The sequence below is a fragment of the Bombus affinis genome, chromosome 4, assembly GCF_024516045.1.
Source record: "Bombus affinis isolate iyBomAffi1 chromosome 4, iyBomAffi1.2, whole genome shotgun sequence".
Taxonomy (NCBI): Eukaryota; Metazoa; Arthropoda; class Insecta; order Hymenoptera; family Apidae; genus Bombus; species Bombus affinis.
The window spans coordinates 10,332,519-10,351,369 of NC_066347.1; the positions used below are offsets into that span (position 1 = coordinate 10,332,519).

Below are 18,851 nucleotides of genomic sequence, written 5' to 3' on the forward strand. Positions count from 1 at the left end.
ACACGATGCAAGATTATTATTATATGGAGTTCTTAAATATTCTTCGACGAGTAACGATTATTTTTAGAAAGATAGATTTGTTGTCCGAAGAATAAAAATAATGCAAAAGAAAGTATAAAGAGATTTCATTTTTAGCTATTGGAAAATTGTTATTATTGATAAGAATTATTCTTTCAATTTGTTCTTCGAGTGAATCACCTATAAATTCTACTAACCGCCTGTGCATCCACGAGAAAAGTCTCCATATTCATTAGCAGGATAGTAGGTTTTCTCTTCCTTTTTTTTTTTCTTTTTGAAATTTAATTCCATGCACCATTCATAAACCCAAGAAAAACGGTCATGTACAATGAAGTGTTTATTTTTAGTGGATGCGTACGCGACGCCATTCGGGCATGCGTTTTCATGAATACGTGCCTGAACGGTCGGTCTAGTTGCTCGCAGCATGCCTGCCAGCCCTTCTTTTGTGCCCTTTGCATTTAGGTAACTTTAATTATTCGCCGGCAAGAGTTCCTTACAAGTTTGAATAACTTTATAAGCAACTCGACTACGGAATGCCCGCAACGCGAACCCCTAAGGGCCGGAACCGCGCACCCTGTCCGGAAATGAAAAATTTTTAGAATTACCGTCGCTGCTTTAAACGCCGTAATAAGCGTTCACAGTTAAGAGCAGAGCTGAACATTCGTATCGACTATCTAGATACGTGCGTGATTGATTTTTCCTATGTGTACAATAGAACATGGTTTATCTGTACCTGTCGGGAGAAGCGGCCATCGCAAATTTTTCCGCTCTCTTTTTTTTTCTCTTCGCACACCGAGCCGATATAGATAATCTGATGTAAAATAGATCCTTCGTACCCGCATGCATAAAACGTAATTAGGAAACGGCCAGTCAATGATGCTGTTTAATTGCTCGCGTTTCCACTGGGCGATAATCGCGGTATCATGGAACGCGGATAAGGGGACGCAAATGAGAGAGAATGGACTTTCATATAATTGTGCCGATATATGCAATAATTCGACCGTGAAATAAACGTTGTGTATCACGCGTCGGTGAAGATGCGTCCTTCCTACGGTGTCCCGTGCACCGGTGCCCCCATTGACGAGTAATTTTGTCATGGTACGCGTCCCGTGGGTGGTCTCCTTTTTTGGCAGCCTTAGTCGTTACAATCTTTCACGTCATTTGGAAAAGATAAAATTCATTAGCAAATTACTATAATATTTTATATTATATTATAAACGATTAATATCGAAACGTACGTTCGTCGCTAATTACATCGTAACAATGTGATGACAAAATGATCGGCCGAGATTAAAATTCTACAGCTTGCAAACGGTTCCCTGCATGTTTTAAATATAAATGCACGTATAAAATATTTATTCGATCTTTCAACACGACGGAACGTAGGAATTTAAGTTGCTACGCGATCTTTTACAGACACTGGTAGAGATTCGCCTCCAGAACCGGCACCACCGGAAGTACCACCGCGTGGTCCATCTCTGCATGCGACTCATACGCTACGTACGCAACAAAATCGAAATGGTTGTCCACCGAATGCTACGGCAAACTTCGTGCCAACCGAACAGATGCAGTCGGAGAAGTATTCGGGTAAGTGTCCGATTGCATGTAATATTTCAATCATATCGACAATTTTCCTTTGAATTGTCCACGCGTCCTGTAATATCACGTTCAAACTTCACAAAGGTTAAAGGTTATCCGCGTCTATAGATGGGACCTTTTTCAACTTTGCTACTCATATTGTTTCGTAGAAACTAATGGAATTTTTAATATATATTTTTCATACGATACTAACCAGACATTTCGCTGACTTACAAACGTGAGAGTGTTCGTCAAGCATAAAGGAACATTCAGTATGGCAATATCGTACAGTGAACAACCCTTTCGTCTGTGTTCACGCATGTCGATCGCTGACGCATCGGATTAACATTCTACGCGATTACTCGGAATTAATTAGGGAACGGCTGACAAAGTGCACGCGTCGGCAGCGTTCCTCGTTATTCCCGCGGCCCTTCGTGCTTTATTGAATCCTCGAAGATACATTGCCAATGCAGCCCGCTAGTTATGAAAGTTTGAGAAAGATAAAATCTCCGGACGAGCCGGCAGGAAGCCGAGCAGTTCGTCTGTTCGTGTTCGAACTAACGGAGGGGCTTGAATGAATTTATTAAAACTGATTACTATTTAATTCGTCATCCGCGAACGAGAAAACGGATCGCTGGAAAATGTCGTGAAAATAACTTCCAGTAAGATGGAATGGTGTCTGGAGTTTCTTAAGGATTGTTTTATGAATGAACGTGAACATGAATCTTTAATGATTTTTTGCGAAAAAAGCTCTGAGGTTCGCGAATTTCATTGATATCTCATCGTTTAACATCGCAATTAACATTGTTTTATCTGCGTTAAAGGTGGACGTGTTAACATGTCAAAAAATATTAACGTATGCTATTATACACGCTAATATCTGATCTTAGAACTATTTTAGAACTATTAGAACTTAGAACTATTATCATCTTCTACCCTACTTCTACATTCTTTTTAATCTTTCTTTCTTGCCCGCGTATTAGTTAAAATAATCTAGAGCTACCGTAGCTATATACCGTAGCGTTAACCATAGTTATATGTACATATAATCTTATCTTAAACTGCTTGAACTTATCAACAAAGGCCACAATGTAACTCCAAAATTATAATAGCTCCGGCCTATCCAATTCCTTCGATATCAAATATGTACTTCACCAATATTAATACAGTAGCTGCACCGATATTCATGGAAGAAAGGCCGGTTATTGTTCGTACTGACCCTATTATCCGGCAAAGCGTATCATCGGCTGGCCGGAAAATTCGCGGAGGAGGATTCAGGCGTCCCGCCAGCTCCAGATAATGCGGTTCAGTTTTCAACGAGGAGTGTTTAATTTCGGCGCGCGCCCTCTCTGTCCCGGTTATGTAGATGCGAGGTCGCGGGTACGCTGGAAATCTGTTTAAACTAATGGCGAGTAGTCCCGGGGATTTTGCATTAACGCCCCCGTTAATTCATTGTAAATATACTCGGTGTGTATTCGTTTCTCTATATTTCTATGTACATACACCATTAGTATATTGCTCGGCGACTAAACATCGTTTGTACCGCCCGTAACAGCACTCCCCGCCACAGCCTTCTTTTCACCGAATATTCGACGTAACACACGTGCACGTCGAGCACTCGCCAGTGCAGCTACACCCCCGCCTCTACGCTATGTTATATGCGCGATTTACATACTACCGCGTTCGATTCACGTTTACCGATGCTATAAACACTTCTACGATAATAGGGACGCGGTATTAACCAGCGTGGTTATCGCCGGTCATTAATCATCCGACGTTGCCTGGAGACGATATTTTCGAGTGTTCGACCGTGTTACAACGTGTTTTCGGGACACACGACGAACATCGCCATACAGTCGATCGAGTTCCGATATTCCGCATCGTAGCTCTCTCCAATGCTTTCGTATTCGCTAGAATGTTACTCCTGGATGAGATTCGATGTTTATCTTGACAAGTTGTCTTGATTCTTGGTTTGTGGTTCAGTGTTTGGTATGTAGATTGGTTCGGTTATGAGAAGATGATGTAAAAACGGCAGAGATAAAGCGACGAATCCATGAACTAGTACTTGCTGTTGTTTTCGCTAACGTGCAAAGACACAATAAAATTGTTTCCAACTTTTTAATTCTACGGAAATATGAATTTTTCTTTGTTTGAAATAGTAGTAGGCGTAGTAGCTAATTAATTAACTAACTAACTAGGAAACGATCCAACAAACATTAACGAGGCTTCTAATAATTTTCAACCACCATGGATGAAGGATTTATTATCGTCATGTTCCTTGTTTCGCTTGATACCGACTCCACGTTCATTATCCGCGATTTTCTATGCACGAAGACGGGTAAATGTTTATATATTTTTGCCCACGGCTTTACCGCTTTGAAAATTGATTAAAAGTCCCCAAAAATATGCACGGAGATATTACGAATTTATTAAGGTCGCTCGGTGTTTGATTTAATAATATTACAGGACGCATCCCCACGCCACTCGCAAATCATAATATTTAATTTAATAATATTGTTCGATGCGTCCACTCGTAGCTCGAGAATTAATCCTTCTCTGGCGCTACAGCCGCCATATTGCTTGCAAATTGTTTTCCGTCTTTTTGAACGTGGTGTTATTTCAATTAAAAATTTCTATCGGCCAATGCATCTCACAGTTGAAACTATGTACCGACGGAATGCCAATTTTATACGAACCGTATCGTTTAATAATGTTCAAAATGTGTTTTTTCTACGGTACAGGCATTCGCCGATTTCACCGTACTGCTTGCATCCAGTATTTAACTCGTGTACCTGGGATTTCTGTGTCGGTTTACCTTCAATTTTTATCGTTCCGATGTGTAGGTGATTTTTCATTTTCCGTAAATAACACAGCCGCGTTTTCATTGGCTTATTTCCTACAACTGTGAATTAATAATTTTTGAGAATTTTTTTTCTCATATTCCCGGAGTGCTTAATTATGAATTTATTGGAAAATACAATAATGTGTATTAACATTTGGTAATTTTTAAATCGTTTTGCATCGTTCTGTTTTATAAATCCAGCTTTACCAAATGTTAATGGTACTTTAATTATATATGATGATCAATTTATGTAGCTCATAAATCTATCATTTATAAACCACGAGTCATATCTTGGAAACTACATCGAAGATAAAAATTTTATTTCGGAGTCTTAATCACTTCGAACGTATTATCCTATGAAATGATAAGATATCACGAGATTCATTCAAATTATTTATAATACATTCTTTCAGACGTGTAATAAACATTTAAAGAATAGTGCAAAGTCAGCAGGTTCTGTAAATCTCCATATATATATATATACTCTTCAAATATCCATGAATCCATGAATATCTTCCACTTCCTTCAACCGAAAATGGAAAACCAACACCATTGGAAAAACAGGCCATAAAAGAGATTATGAGCTGTAGTGGTAACCGCGCGGCGTTTAACCGAACGCGATTGTTTCCGGTCGCCGCCAGTGCGAAGCAATACAAAACGATTGGCTGGGTTCTATGTGTATTTTCCTAGGATCACCCGAATTTTACGGGCTACGTTTCACTGGTTTGTGTATCGTTTGCCCTGGCTCGCGATTCGCTATGTTTACACGCGAATTTATAGTAATGCATTCTCGGTAAGCCGTATCGCTTTAACGGACCGCGAAGCTTCATTGAATACCTGCGATCATCCCACCCGTGCGGCAAAAAATCGATACGTTTATTGTCGACCTTGTTCCAATTTTTATGCCCCTTAAGTGGCGGAAAAGTACAAAACAACCGGGCTTCGTGGTTCGAGCGACGCGTCATTATCGCAGCCTTTCGTTGGCCTTCGATGAAGCATAAAGCGCAAACGATTTTGCTTTTTTCTTTTGCTTTTAGACAAACCTTCGTTAAATTTGCCTCTGTGGTGTGGATTTAGAATACAAGGTGAAGCACGTAGATTTATGGGTCAGTGTCTCTTTTCGTTCGTAGTGCAGGAACATTTAATTGTGTATCGTTTCTTTTGTCCTTGGTTCGGTTATATATATATATCAATCATTTTGTAAAAATATATAAAGAATCTACCTTAACAAAAAAGAAAAAAAAATACAAAATGAATGTCATTCCGTTCCACAATCATACCGAGCAAAGCAATCGTAATGAAACGATTATATTTCACCGAATTGCAGTCACTCGACACGATAAACTTCAAACTTGCAAGAAAGAAGACACCTCGGAAGAAAACACCTGATAACCCAGCTCGAGGTTCGAGCAAAATCGAAATGAAACGAGTGGCATCAAAGAATCTCATAATGCCGGCTGACTGAAATTGAAAAGTAATCGTTATCACGGCGCGTTGAGTGCATCGATAAAGCGCGAATATGGATGGCGTTGACGGCGCGCAATAGCGACCGAAAAATCGCCGTGTTTTCCGGCTAATGCCGCGCATTACGAGGCAGTAACTAACTGATGCTACTACCGCGATATACATATATACAGTATATGCCCGGAGGCAATTCTTGCGTGGACAATAAAGCGACACTCCCCTCGAATCAGCCAGTCGTTCTCTCCTCGTCGCACTCTCACCGTTTTCCGACCAATAATCAGCTTCAGCGTCCAGCGTACACCGAATTATACACGCGCTAGGTAATTTTTACTGTTTTTTACGAGCCGGCCAACGACGCGACAATAACGTCGAAATCCTTTTCACGCACGGTACGCGTGCATCGAATGTCAACGAGCGCTTTCTAACGGCCCTGCTCTATCCGACGCTGCCTATGTATTGCACTTTTGCCGCGCCAGTTAAGCGGCGTTTATTGCGCGATCAACGCAACAATCCGTGCCAACTGCCCGGTCCGTGTTTAACCCTCTACCATCGCTGCTATATCCTCTCTGTGATGCATAGTAGATCGCGACTGATGGCGTTAGTGATATTTGGTATATGCTATGGCATTGGTATGGGCAATGATCAAGCTTCTTTGACGACTCGGCCGATTTGTTTTTGGGGATTAGTACGTTTTATGTGTAGATTCGTGTGGCTTGGTGTGAATTTCGATGCTTGCGGCAGGCAATCTATGTAGATTTATCAGATTGGAATATTATATGTGGAGGATAGATTTTGCATAAGCTGTTTATAAAGACAATAAACGGGTTTCGGGTTATAATGAATTATTGCTACACTTTGTCCACTATTTCGTTTCTGGATCATTTAACAATATATTTACAAATATTTGTCTGGTTAGAATTTCATTTGTGGGAACATTTCAACGTGTAGAAATGCAAGCAGATTATTTACATGTATGGTTTTATGATTAGTTATCAATATGCTTTTTATCCCAAAATGAGACTGTTTGGATGTTTAAATATATTTAAATGCGCATAGAAAGCTGTTTAAATTGTTCATATCCACGATGAATCTAGTATATCGCGAATAATAAACCACAAATTTAAGACGAACTCGTATATTCGTCCGCAGAGTAGAGAGGAAGAAACGAAAGTAAAAAGTAATGCGCGAATAATTTACTGTGACATGGAAATGGTCGCGGTAAAAACTCAGTATATAATTCTGGATGCGGTTTCCTCTATTTTCCGAATAAAAGCCTGTAAAGACGCGACCGGTACCGAGCGGTTCGCACGCGAGACGGTATCGCGGCGTTCCCGAAGGTGCAACAATAATTATTTCTAATTTCGAGTTATGCAAAAATACGTAAAGCTTAAGTACCGCAGATAATAATATCCGTTCCAGTGTAGACACTCTCGTGGGTACGGTGAATTTTGTTGCCGCGGAACCAGGCGACCGCTAACCCTACACCACTGGGTCATTTCGGTCGAAAGGACGGCCGACTATGCGTGGAAAATACGCATCGTTACTTTTCTTCGTGAACGATGAATCGTGGGAGTAATTCAAGTCCTGCGTATAATCCAAAGCTACGCATCCTGCCTCAGATTTATTCTATAGGAGAAATAATTTTTCAATTGACGTTATCTTCAAGTGTAGTATTTTAATAACCATATTCCAATAATAAGTTATTTGAAGATCGAAACTGAAATTATATATCCTTTCAGTGTATATATGTACACTGTATATTAGGTTCCCAACTTAAAACATCAGCTAGCACCGCAATGAAAGAGAGAATCGTGCATATGTAGAGGACTAGTAGAGGATTGTAATATAGAACAACGAGAACTTGCTGTTGCAGCCCGTCAAATATATTTAAAATAATTAAATAAATTAATAGATGTAAATCACATGGAGTTGCGTCTTCAATAAAGCAAACCACACCGTGATGTTTGAGGTTGCAGAGGAGGCATACTGATCGTTATATTAGCTGTGGTTTTGCTATCTTCGTTAGTGTTTGCCATCTCTTCGTTCACTTATCACGTCGGGGTCACCAATTTGTAGAGGATGCTTGATCGTGAGATTTATTAGACGAGATTGCTCGTTGTTGAAACCGTCGAGTATATTTAAAAATAATTAAATAAATTAATATACAGACAATATTCGCTGAGAAGCTCGTACAGTGTATAAGTCGTAAAACAGGATCGCTGATAAATACTCCATAGATACTCGTAGATACTGATTAATAACTGATAGATAACTGATCGACAACTCATGTGCCGCTACACATACAACAGAAGCCAAGAATCACCGAACACTACACATACATACACAGCAACGAATCGTTGCATCGCAGGCACCCTCCTTTTTCCTTCTATTTATTCTCCAAAGCATAAATATCATCGGATCCAACGAGATTGGTTATTAGGTTCTGCGAGTAGCACACTACATTATTTCGAGCGGCGTTTCGCGAACTCGCAGCCCTTGAGTCGGCTTTTCAAAGGGCTGCCTTAATCGCTTCGAGTTCCGTGGTTCCTCTGTGCATGCTCGTCGCGGGTAAGGGCGAATTCGATCCGCAAGCTGCAGAGAGGAGAGAGAGAGAAAGAGGGGGAGGGAAAGACATAGAGAAAGAGAGAGAGAGAGAGAGAGAGAGAGAGAGAACTGTTTACCCACGGAAAACTGACGAATGTTTGCCTTCTTCTGGTTACCCCGGACGGAAGTACCAATGCGCCTGGCCGCTGCCACAACAAAGTGCACGGAAATTCGATTAATGCGATCCAGCAACACGCGTTAAATTCGAAATGCTCGGTTAGCGAGCGAAATTCACCGAATCTTCACGATGGACGTGGTTGTTGCTTGCATTTTTGAAAATCTTAAAGAGTTTAATGCAATTTCGCGGATTTAATGGGAAGTGCTTCGAAGTTTTGAAAGCTTCCGCAAGATCCTGGAAGTTTTGTGACGCTGCAATTTCTTCTAGCTTGCAGAAAAATTAGTTTTCGCATGGGATAGAGGATTGATTAACTGTGCTGCGGTATTAAGTATCAGTGAAGATTAGGTTGGATGGTTTTCGGATAAAATTTTCGGATTATTATTTTTATCAAAATTCATCGGAATTATTCGCCTGCTCGTTAATTTCTATCTTAGGAAGTTGGTTATTGATTTTTTGATCTTTTTCCATTCTCATTATTCGTTATTTATTAGAATTCGCTTGAAGATAAGATTAAAACCAAAGTGTGACATTCTGATTCATCATAGCATTTCCCAAGTCTTAAACGAACTTCGAGCTTCACTTTCGCAATTAATCCCTCCTGTGACTGATGACACAGTGCTACGTCTTTTAGTTTGTAAAAGTTGAAACTTGTTGACGTGCTACCCAGCCGCTTCACAAGTTAGACTATGACGTAGCGCTAGATTTCCCGTCCGTCATACATTTTGTTCTAGACGTCTGCGAAAAAAGGACATCTAATATGTTAATATCCTTGTGCGCGTGTATGCGAATAACTAACCTCTACGTTTCTCCGTAATATCCTAGCCCAGCTGCATTGATAGATAAGAATAATTTTAAACAGCTCCCCTTTCTCGTACAGAATATTATTTAAAATTTTTAATAATAATAGCGATCAAATATGTGCTGTGATTTTTAATATGTCGTTGACAATAAGCTACAAGAAATCGAATTTTCACTTTGTTAAAAGAAGGTCTTTCATTTAGGACATTTAACAAAACATGTAGAGAAATGTATACTTTGAATTTACGGCTACCATAAAAATAATAATAGATCCTGGTTTTATCCAAATACACAATTTTTCTCTGGTTTCTTCCACCAGGTTTTTATTTTTTATTATTACATTTTATACTTATGTTATTACTATTATGTGTTACATTGTTACACACATATTATTAAAGCTTGTTTTTCTTTATTATTATTTTCGTTTGCTCATCCACCAACTTACTAGTTAATTTATTAGTGATTCCCATATATTATTTACTCTATCACCTGGTTTCCCCGCTTTTTCTTACGAATTCACTAACCAATTTCATGCCTATCTTACATTTCACAACGTTGCGTTACAAGCTCGTAAAACATAAATTATTCAATGCTTTCGTTTAATCTCCATCTGGTAATTATACTTGCTGGCTTCCCTTAAGTAATAAGAAACAGTGTCTCGCGTATAAAACGTGCACTATCGATTAAAGACCAAAGGAAGCATTTTAATACTCGTCATTTATTATCCAACTAGAACGATATACCACAAAGATTGTAGTTAGCCACACTAGTTCCACGTTGATCTTAAAAATTCTCGCCCATGGAAAAGAAATTTTGGTCCGAGAAAGCATCGTCCAACAACATCCCCAATCTCATCTGGTATTGTTAACGATGCTGGTACTGTTGCATATCGTGCACGCACCTTCTTAATAAACATTAATTAGAGGCTTTATGATTAACTCAAATAGAAAATATCACGACGAGGTTGGGATATCATCAAGTTTAGGATCATGTTCAACCTCTTGAGATGTGTTACAAATTCTCTTTGGTTCTATGGAATCTTCTAAAATAATTTTACGAAGGTGGAAATCCTATTAATCTTTCAACGTTCTTTCAAGCTAATATAACTTTGCCATAAAAAATATAATCTTTCGTCAATTTTATACTTCATAAAAATATTTCTCTCATATTTTTCGTTGGATTTATTTGTTTTGGTTTTGTGACTTTTATTAAACAACGTGTTGCATGAAATATGATATTACGCAGATAAATCATAAAGAAATGAAGACAATAGAATAAAATTTCGAATTTGATTATCGAGGTATGTTACAGAATCCGGAATTCCTTACTAATGTCGATTAAGCTACGTTTACATTAGGCAACTGAAGTCGATCGACCTCGATTGTTTGAAAATCGCCCGTGCGAACCGAATCTCAATCAAATATACAGAACACAATTTCCATGTTTATTTTACCAACTCTCGCCACTCTTTTTTTGTGTTTTTAATTCCTTTTTCGCCAATTCCCTGGGTTTATCAAAACATTATTTACAATATTCATCGAACCAAACGAGTCGCAAAAAAAAGAGAGGGAGAAAAAGAGGAAAAAGAGTGTTACGTCCATCTATCGAATTAGGAACCACGGTGTCCCGATTCGTAGCCAATATTCGTGCCTGCGCGAAATTCGTCAACAGATTTTCAAATGGTCTGTGCATGGTGTCCCCGGGAAAGAGCTCGCGTTCGACAGAATTGTATTTTTTTTTCACTGCGTTTTCGCGAATCGATACGCCAAACGCTCTACTATCAAACCCACCAAAACACTCAAACACGACAAATCTCGGTCAGTGTCCAGTTCCTTTGATCTCTTGGACTATCGCCAATAAATACAAACTTCTATGAGCTTAATAAGTTAAACTACCCAAGTAATCTTCAATTTCAATTTAATTTACTGTCCGATTAAATAAACTCTGTTCCATTAATAAACTCATTTAATGAAACCTCACAAATAATGAGCAGAATCAAAGAACTCCTATTATGAAGAATGCACTTGTATGAATTGTTTGCGTGCCAACAAGTTTAAATAAATGCAGTTCTCTTATAGGGATTAATATCGTTTATTTGGCGATACAGACTTTCTTCCATAGGATATTCAATATACATCTAAACGTACTGAACCTTACATTTGTCTACCTTGGCAAGCTCCTGCCTATTCCAACAACAGTTGCCTCCGCCACATCTATCCACGCAAGTCCATCCAGAAATCGGCCACAGGCTGATGGTCCACCCGATATTCATAACTCATGTGGCGAATTGATACGTCGAAAACAAGCGGTCCGATAACAGTAGCGCGTTTCAGGAATACCTGTCCGCGGGTCTAACAGGCCGTTGCGACTCGCGTGATGCGTAACCTCCTATAAATCCTGGCCAACCTCCTTCCATCTCTGTCTTTTCCTTCGCCGCTTGCTTCTTTCATCGTCTGTATGTACGTGTGCTCCGTATCCGTAACGTCGGTTTTTCACCCCTCTGTCCACGATTCCAACGGACTCCCTTCGGGCGACCCTCGTAGTAGCAAACGTTTCCGCGGCGGCTGGCATAACTCAAACTGTCCTCGCCGTGGCGGCCGACTCGGTGTGGATTTAACGCGAGATCTTATCGCGGGGACAACAATAGCACCGGCGGTTGGCTCGCGGCACGCTGAAACACTTGTCGTCGGGAAATTTATAAGACGTCCGCGACACGCCGTGCCAGCCTGTTACGAAGCTTCGATGCCATGCCGTACCGCACTGGCATAAAGCATCCTCTCGGCTACCAGACGTCGCCATGCTCGCGCCATGGGAATTCCCCGACGTCCGCTCTATTGGGAATTAACCTCTTGCGTGACCGATCGAGCTCGAGAAATTGTCCAAAAAAGATTTATTTCTCTTTGTTTCGTTTTTAAGCTGTGCTTGGTTTATTCCGCGGTAAAAGAAATACGTAGTAATTTTTAGTGGAAAACGTAAAAGAAGGCACTAAGAAGCGGAGAACATTAAAAATTGAGACTCTCTTTTTAGACCGACATGATTCACGCGTTATATTCTATTTAATTCTGAAATACTTCGTGGACTTGTTATTTCACGTTTCCCTATAAATGTTATGATCTTCTGCAGATTCGCATTTTTACGGTGCGATATTACACTTTATCTCCCAGGAGATCTCTTACCCAATGAATTATTAAGTTCAAGATATTGGCAAACCGGATGACGAGCTAACTCCTACTTCCCAGTTAACGGGTTACATCGTTAATGGCGCATCCGTTCGATTATACAGGCAAAGCAGTTTCCGCTTGTCTCGAGTACGAGAATTTCTGATTACATGTCCGAATAATCGGTAGTCAGCGAATCAACATCCGTATAATTGGAAGTCCAAGTAATCAGTATTTGGACGACTGATATCTGTCGAGTCTATTGTACGTTGGAAATATTATTCGAACGAATCAGAAAACTCTGTATTTATTTATAAAGAACATATAGAATATAGAAGGAAAAGATAAGTATAGTAAATTTCTAAGTAGCGATCTCGGTACTTTGACGCTCGCAGTCAGGTTTGTCTGACTAGTTACTGGCGTATTCTACTTCAAATTCTCCTTCTACTATTGTTCTGTACTAGATTCGCCCATATGAAATATCCTTGCTTGAAAATTTGTATCATGATACTTACGAAGATTTGTATCACATTATCAACAGATAATGATTGAGGTGGAAACGCTTAAAAGTAACGATACGAACTCACCGCGATAACCAGCCAAATAAACGATAAAGTGGAGGACGGTGGGCCGTGGTTATACGAATTCGTTAGTTGGAAATAACGGAACCGTTTCCGAGGTAAGATTAAATTTAATTAGAGTAGAATGTGCGGAGTGCATTTCAGTGACGAAAACAGAGCAAAGGAACGTAAAACGAAAAAACAGCGGACGAAATAAAAAAAGAAGGTGGTAGGGGGAAAAAGGAAAATGGAGCACAGCTCGTCGGAAGAAGCAGTAGCGGATAGGGGTTAGAGAGGGAGAAAAAGGGGGTGGGGGAGGGAAGAAGGGGAAAAAAACGAAACGAACGGCGAAAAATTTCATTACATTTTCCAGCACGTGAAAATTAAAATTTTTTAATTGGCTTTACCATCCTCCAATTCCGTCGGACCGACTGCGAAGATGCTCTAATTAGATGATTATAATTAACGAAATACTCCCACCTTTACTACAATCGCAGACGCTTCGTGAATAACGTGCGTTCCATCATGGATTTCTTATCTTGTGATATCGAGTCACAGTTGTACCATAAAATAGGGAATATATTCAGGGCGAATCCTCATTTTAATTTGAAATTCTTTCCTGTACGTAAATTCAGTTCGACCAATAGAACTATGTAATATATAATATCACAATAATTTCTGTTAGTAGTAGTGAAATTAATATGAAGTCTCGCTGGCGCCAGTTTTCTGGCTTTATGATTTACTAAAGAGATAATTAAATTTAATATTTCCAGTTTAGATAAACAATTCTATGTAATGGGAAGAGCTGTACCTTGGAAATTATTCGAATAATTATAGATTTCCGATATAATTTCTAATTTTTTGATATATTAATCGATATTACGAATTATAAAACGTACCAACAGAATAACTTCATATCGGATACACGATTAACGGCGACGATTATCGAATTCACGGATCGAGGCTTAGGCTCTGGTGAAAAATATCGAGGCACCGGAAACAGCCGCTTTTCGACCGAAAAGCAATTTTCAGCTTAAAGGCTTCCGTGGTTTTTACGACGTCGATATATTTTTTCCAATAATATCCGCGGTCTCTGGGACGATCCACGGCTTCGAATCAGGCAGGGATGGCGAAAATATCGAGCGAGGGAAAGAGAGGAGAAACGAGATAGGATAGTTTACAATCAAAATCCAGCCGGCGAAGCAGACGCTTAAGTAGTCTCTCCCATCTTGCCCCGGCAAAAGTGAGATTCAATTTCCGTGAGCTAGGGACGTTTTTTTCCCTGGTAATACTGAGCTGCGAGTGTCGCACTGTTGCCAAATTTAAGCGGCCCTTGAAAAGTTGTGACCAGGGGAATCACTGCGGCACATCTTGTGGCGCGAGATTTAAATATATCGTCGTTTAAACCTTAGCATACCAAGAGACAACCGTTTAGGGACTTTAACATAAAATTTTTCAGTTGGGATGAGATTAATTCTATGGATACATAGTTGGTAATTTGCAAGCATATGTAACTTTCACAACGTCGTGTTTATGATAAATAATATAAAGAAATATTTGAAGATTATAGAGAATATTTCTTTAGATAATTAAAGAAACATTAGAATATGTTGGAAAAGATCCAAGTATTTCTCAGATATCTATTTCAAGTTAATAAGGTATTAAATGCTTATTACAGAACGCGAACAATATGGCAAGATAAACGAATATTTATATTATCACCTCCGTTCAAAGTTCCAAGTCCTCCCAACTTTTTCCATTTCCCTTTCTACTTCCATTAAATCTGGGTTTCCTGTCTGGCTATTTTACTACGTATCTCCCGGCCCTTTGCATATTCATTGTATCGAATAAATACCATCTAACGTTTTTGCGGCGATATTAGCTTGTTAATAAACGGAAGCTCGAGAGACCGCCGCATCCGCGCCAGGCTCCTGCGTTGTCCTCGTTGATCGATATTCTAAAGAACAGATTTTCGTATAATCGGAATTCCGGATAAGCGTGTTCCGATAATCGATGGTTCACGATCTAATACATCATCGATGTGGATACTAACGTCAGGGCATACAACCTTTTACCTCACATGTGAAATCTTCGTTCTACCAGTGACTCTTCCACAAATAAAAAAGATATCGCTAGATACCGCAACGATGGAAATCTGTCTTTAAAAGATTACTTTTCTATAATAATATTTATAAACGAAGCTATAACATGAAGTTCATCAAATATTCTATTAGAACAATTTTCTGAACCGATAAACCTACAAAATTACGAACCAACGATCGTCATCGCGTAAATTAAGTTACCTTAGCATTTACGAAAATCTCTTGGCGAATAACGCTCCCAAGAGCGTCTGTAAATCGTGGTAATTCTTATCAGCATTTTCGTAAGTTCCGGTGTATTTTAATGGGCGAAGGAACCTGAAGGGGAACGAGGCTTTCACGTAGGTCTGAAGAATATACGAGACAACGGCGCGGACGCGGCAAGAAATTGTTTGTCATGTAATTAATTTGAGATTAGGACTGAGGGAGAGCGGACAAAAGCAGGAAAACGGTTGGGTCGACCAGATATTTATCCTTGCCGAGGGAACGCCTAAGCTTTTCAGAATCGAGGAATGCGGTTATCTTCGAAATGCTTTTACGCGCAACAGCACGTTCTTATCTTTAGTTATTACTATAATTCAAAGTTTCTTACGAGAATTGCCACATTGTCGTTATTATTTTACCTTGGAAATTAAAGATTAGCTCTATTTAATTTTCAATAAAATTCGCTAAAATTCGAAGTTTATAGAGAATCGATATACAAAAGGAAAAAAGACGATTCTAATTCCATTTCAACTGTAACATTGATAAATTGAACAGCTCGTAATAAAAATAATAATAGCGTAACGATTCATTCGATGGCTGACAAATAAACAGTACTTTTTCGCGAATTCAGAAACGACGCTCGATCGATCCGGTTTCCCTCCTTCCGAACGACGCTAGTTCCACTAAATCTTAGCGTTGTCGCGACTAGAGCAAAGCAGAGTGTGGCACACGGAACCTCGTTACACGAAACACCGGCTTCCGTGGAAATAAGCTTCCAGCTCAAAGAAGTTTAATAAGATAGGACGATTTAATGCGCGCCGCAACAAGTTCACCGTTTCACGGCTTCTATTCGCGTCTGAAGCTCGACCCATTTCGCGCATGGCGTCGATGCTTCCACGAAAATTACGTTTACGAGTTAATACGATATTCGTTTCGCATAAAATTATGTTGATCTTAACCGAGAACATGTCACTTCGTGATTTTTATAATTTCCTACATTTATTATTAAATATCGCCGAAAATGATCCATCATCGTTACTATGCAAGCTACGACAAAACAAGACAAGTCAAATAATTGAAACAAAATGAAACGAGTGAAATGATTTATAAAATCCAACGATCATTTATGCATATAGTGTCCAATAGCAATCAAAGATCGTCGATACAGGCAAAAATAGTTTAATATCATAAACTTCTTGTTGCAACTGAATCGACAACGCTATAATAGCTCGATGGTTGCTCGCTCGTTGCCATAGCAAAAAGATTGAAACGCAATTCACCGTACTACAATTATCGTTGATACCGTCGAGAGCGAATCAAATCGTTCCAGCAAAACCGATTCAGATACAATATCTATTTTCCATCGAGATAGGCGATCTGATTTCGCGGGGAAAGTAAATTCGGAGCTTACCGTACCTACATTTGCTCGAAGAAGATCGTAACACGTGTATACCTGCGGACACCTTATGTAATGGTATTGCTATCGTGCGACACTTTCTGATATTGCTCTGACCCTTGTGCCGGATATTAGAAGGTAGATCGACGAAGGAACTCGACTTCGTCTGGTTCTTCTACGGCCAGTAGTTTCGAAATGTGTTCTTTCTATAACGCGGCAAAATTAGGTTACGCCACTTCAGAACCATATTGATATTTTTTATGGAATAATTATGACAGAATTTGTAAATAAATTTCTCAGAAGAAATTTTTCAACGGTCATTCGAAATAAGATTAATCCACGAAGTACGAAATGGTATTCATTTGTCGATCTCAACAGTTCTGCCAAGAGAATATCATATCATAGAAAAAAAAAAAAAAGAAAGAGAAAGAAAAAGATTTCACGGTTTGACCAATTTGTAGTACCTTCAATTCTACGTCAAGTCAGATATTTATCGTTTTGGTGGCGCGTATTTACAGCATTGTGCAAGCGATTCGGGCGTCTCTCGACGTTGTTCTTAGGAAACTTGTCCGACTCGGCAAACTTAATTCGCATAAACGATTTTATTAAATTCTCTTCTCGAGATTCGCAAACACAGTTATATCGAAAAGTAACTTCCTCTCCGGTTACAGAAACAACGATCAAACTGGAGGTGGTGGTGAGAGAGGACCGAATCATTTACGACTTGAATATTTATGGAGAGACGAAAGTGAAGCGGACATTTTCGACTTAACAACTCATTAATAAGTTTCTTGTTAAACACGGATCGCGGAACTTTCGTTATAATTAATCGAGCGATTTATTTTACGAGTTCTCCTCTTTGGATATTGCAAACAACAATGGCGCAGACTGCGATTTCTTTAGCCAATAATTTTCAAAAATAATGCAAATTTTCAAGAGTAGAGAACTTCTCTCTTTTATATTTTTTATTAACTGACATCGTGTAAATTACCATTAGACTGAGAGCGTTTCCCTATGCATTTATGGGAACATAAAGATACAAAAACACACGGTATGCGCGTAACGGTATTACCAAATTAGTCATGGAAAATATTTGAACACGAGAGTGGAATAAAAGTGACGTTAGATAAATACGCGCGAAGCACAACATTCATCGATGGATGCAGCGCGAATCTAATAAACTTGATAATATCAGAGAACGGACAAAGCCAGGTTAATACAATTAGTAATGTTCCAGGAAGATTACAGAGCAGTTAACAAGTCTGGCACGATAGGAAGGACCGTTTTAAATAATGATTAGAATGAACTATTATGCGCTTATCGCGGCTTACATAATGTTCTGCTAGTAACGATCATAAGTTGCATGCAAAAGCCAGCGGAATCTCGGAGGTGATGGCGTGACCTCGCAGCGTTATAAATGTGCATTGCGCTCGTTCGACTTCACATATGTATGCAAATTCGTCCGTGTCTTTATACACGCATACGCTTACAACTGCGGAAGTACTTACATGTACACGTTGCTATAAAAAATCCATCTTAAGTTTCGTTTATATAAATATGCTTTTCGTGTTTTCTCTGGTGGTTTAAAGTTAGAAAATAGAGAGGGAATGGAGATTGGAGAGTATATCTGAAATAATTAAAAGGTACAAATGTGATAAATTTCCTAATTATATATATTTTCAGACTTGTCCGCACGTTAGTCTTTGAAGTTAGCAAGATAAAATTAATCCGAGTAATCGGTTCTGAAATATAAAGCGTAAAAGCAGAATTTCATAAAAAGAACTATACTTGAAATTTAAGCAACTATCAATGATATCACGTGAAACACAAACGATATTTCATCCGTCGATACGTCGGTCCACAGATGTACGAGGCCTGATGCGTTTTCCTTGGCAACGGCGCAGGCATTCGCAGGACCCTCGTCGTCGCATCGCATCGAAGGGATGGGTCAGATAATCTGTATCGAACGGCCGCCGTGCGTCTGCACGTCCCCTCCTGGGCGTAGCCGAATT

At 39.3% G+C, this 18,851-nt stretch overlaps 1 protein-coding gene across 6 annotated transcripts in view; it reads left to right on the top strand.

The window, feature by feature from the left end:
- Window positions 1-18,851, top strand: part of LOC126915260 (teneurin-a) — a 695,244-nt gene that overhangs the window by 310,658 nt on the left and 365,735 nt on the right. For all 6 annotated transcript variants that reach the window (XM_050719759.1, XM_050719762.1, XM_050719761.1 and 3 more), the window contains one exon: window positions 1,435-1,605. In XM_050719759.1, the coding sequence (XP_050575716.1) occupies window positions 1,435-1,605 (171 nt within the window). The remainder of the gene's footprint in view (window positions 1-1,434; window positions 1,606-18,851) is intronic.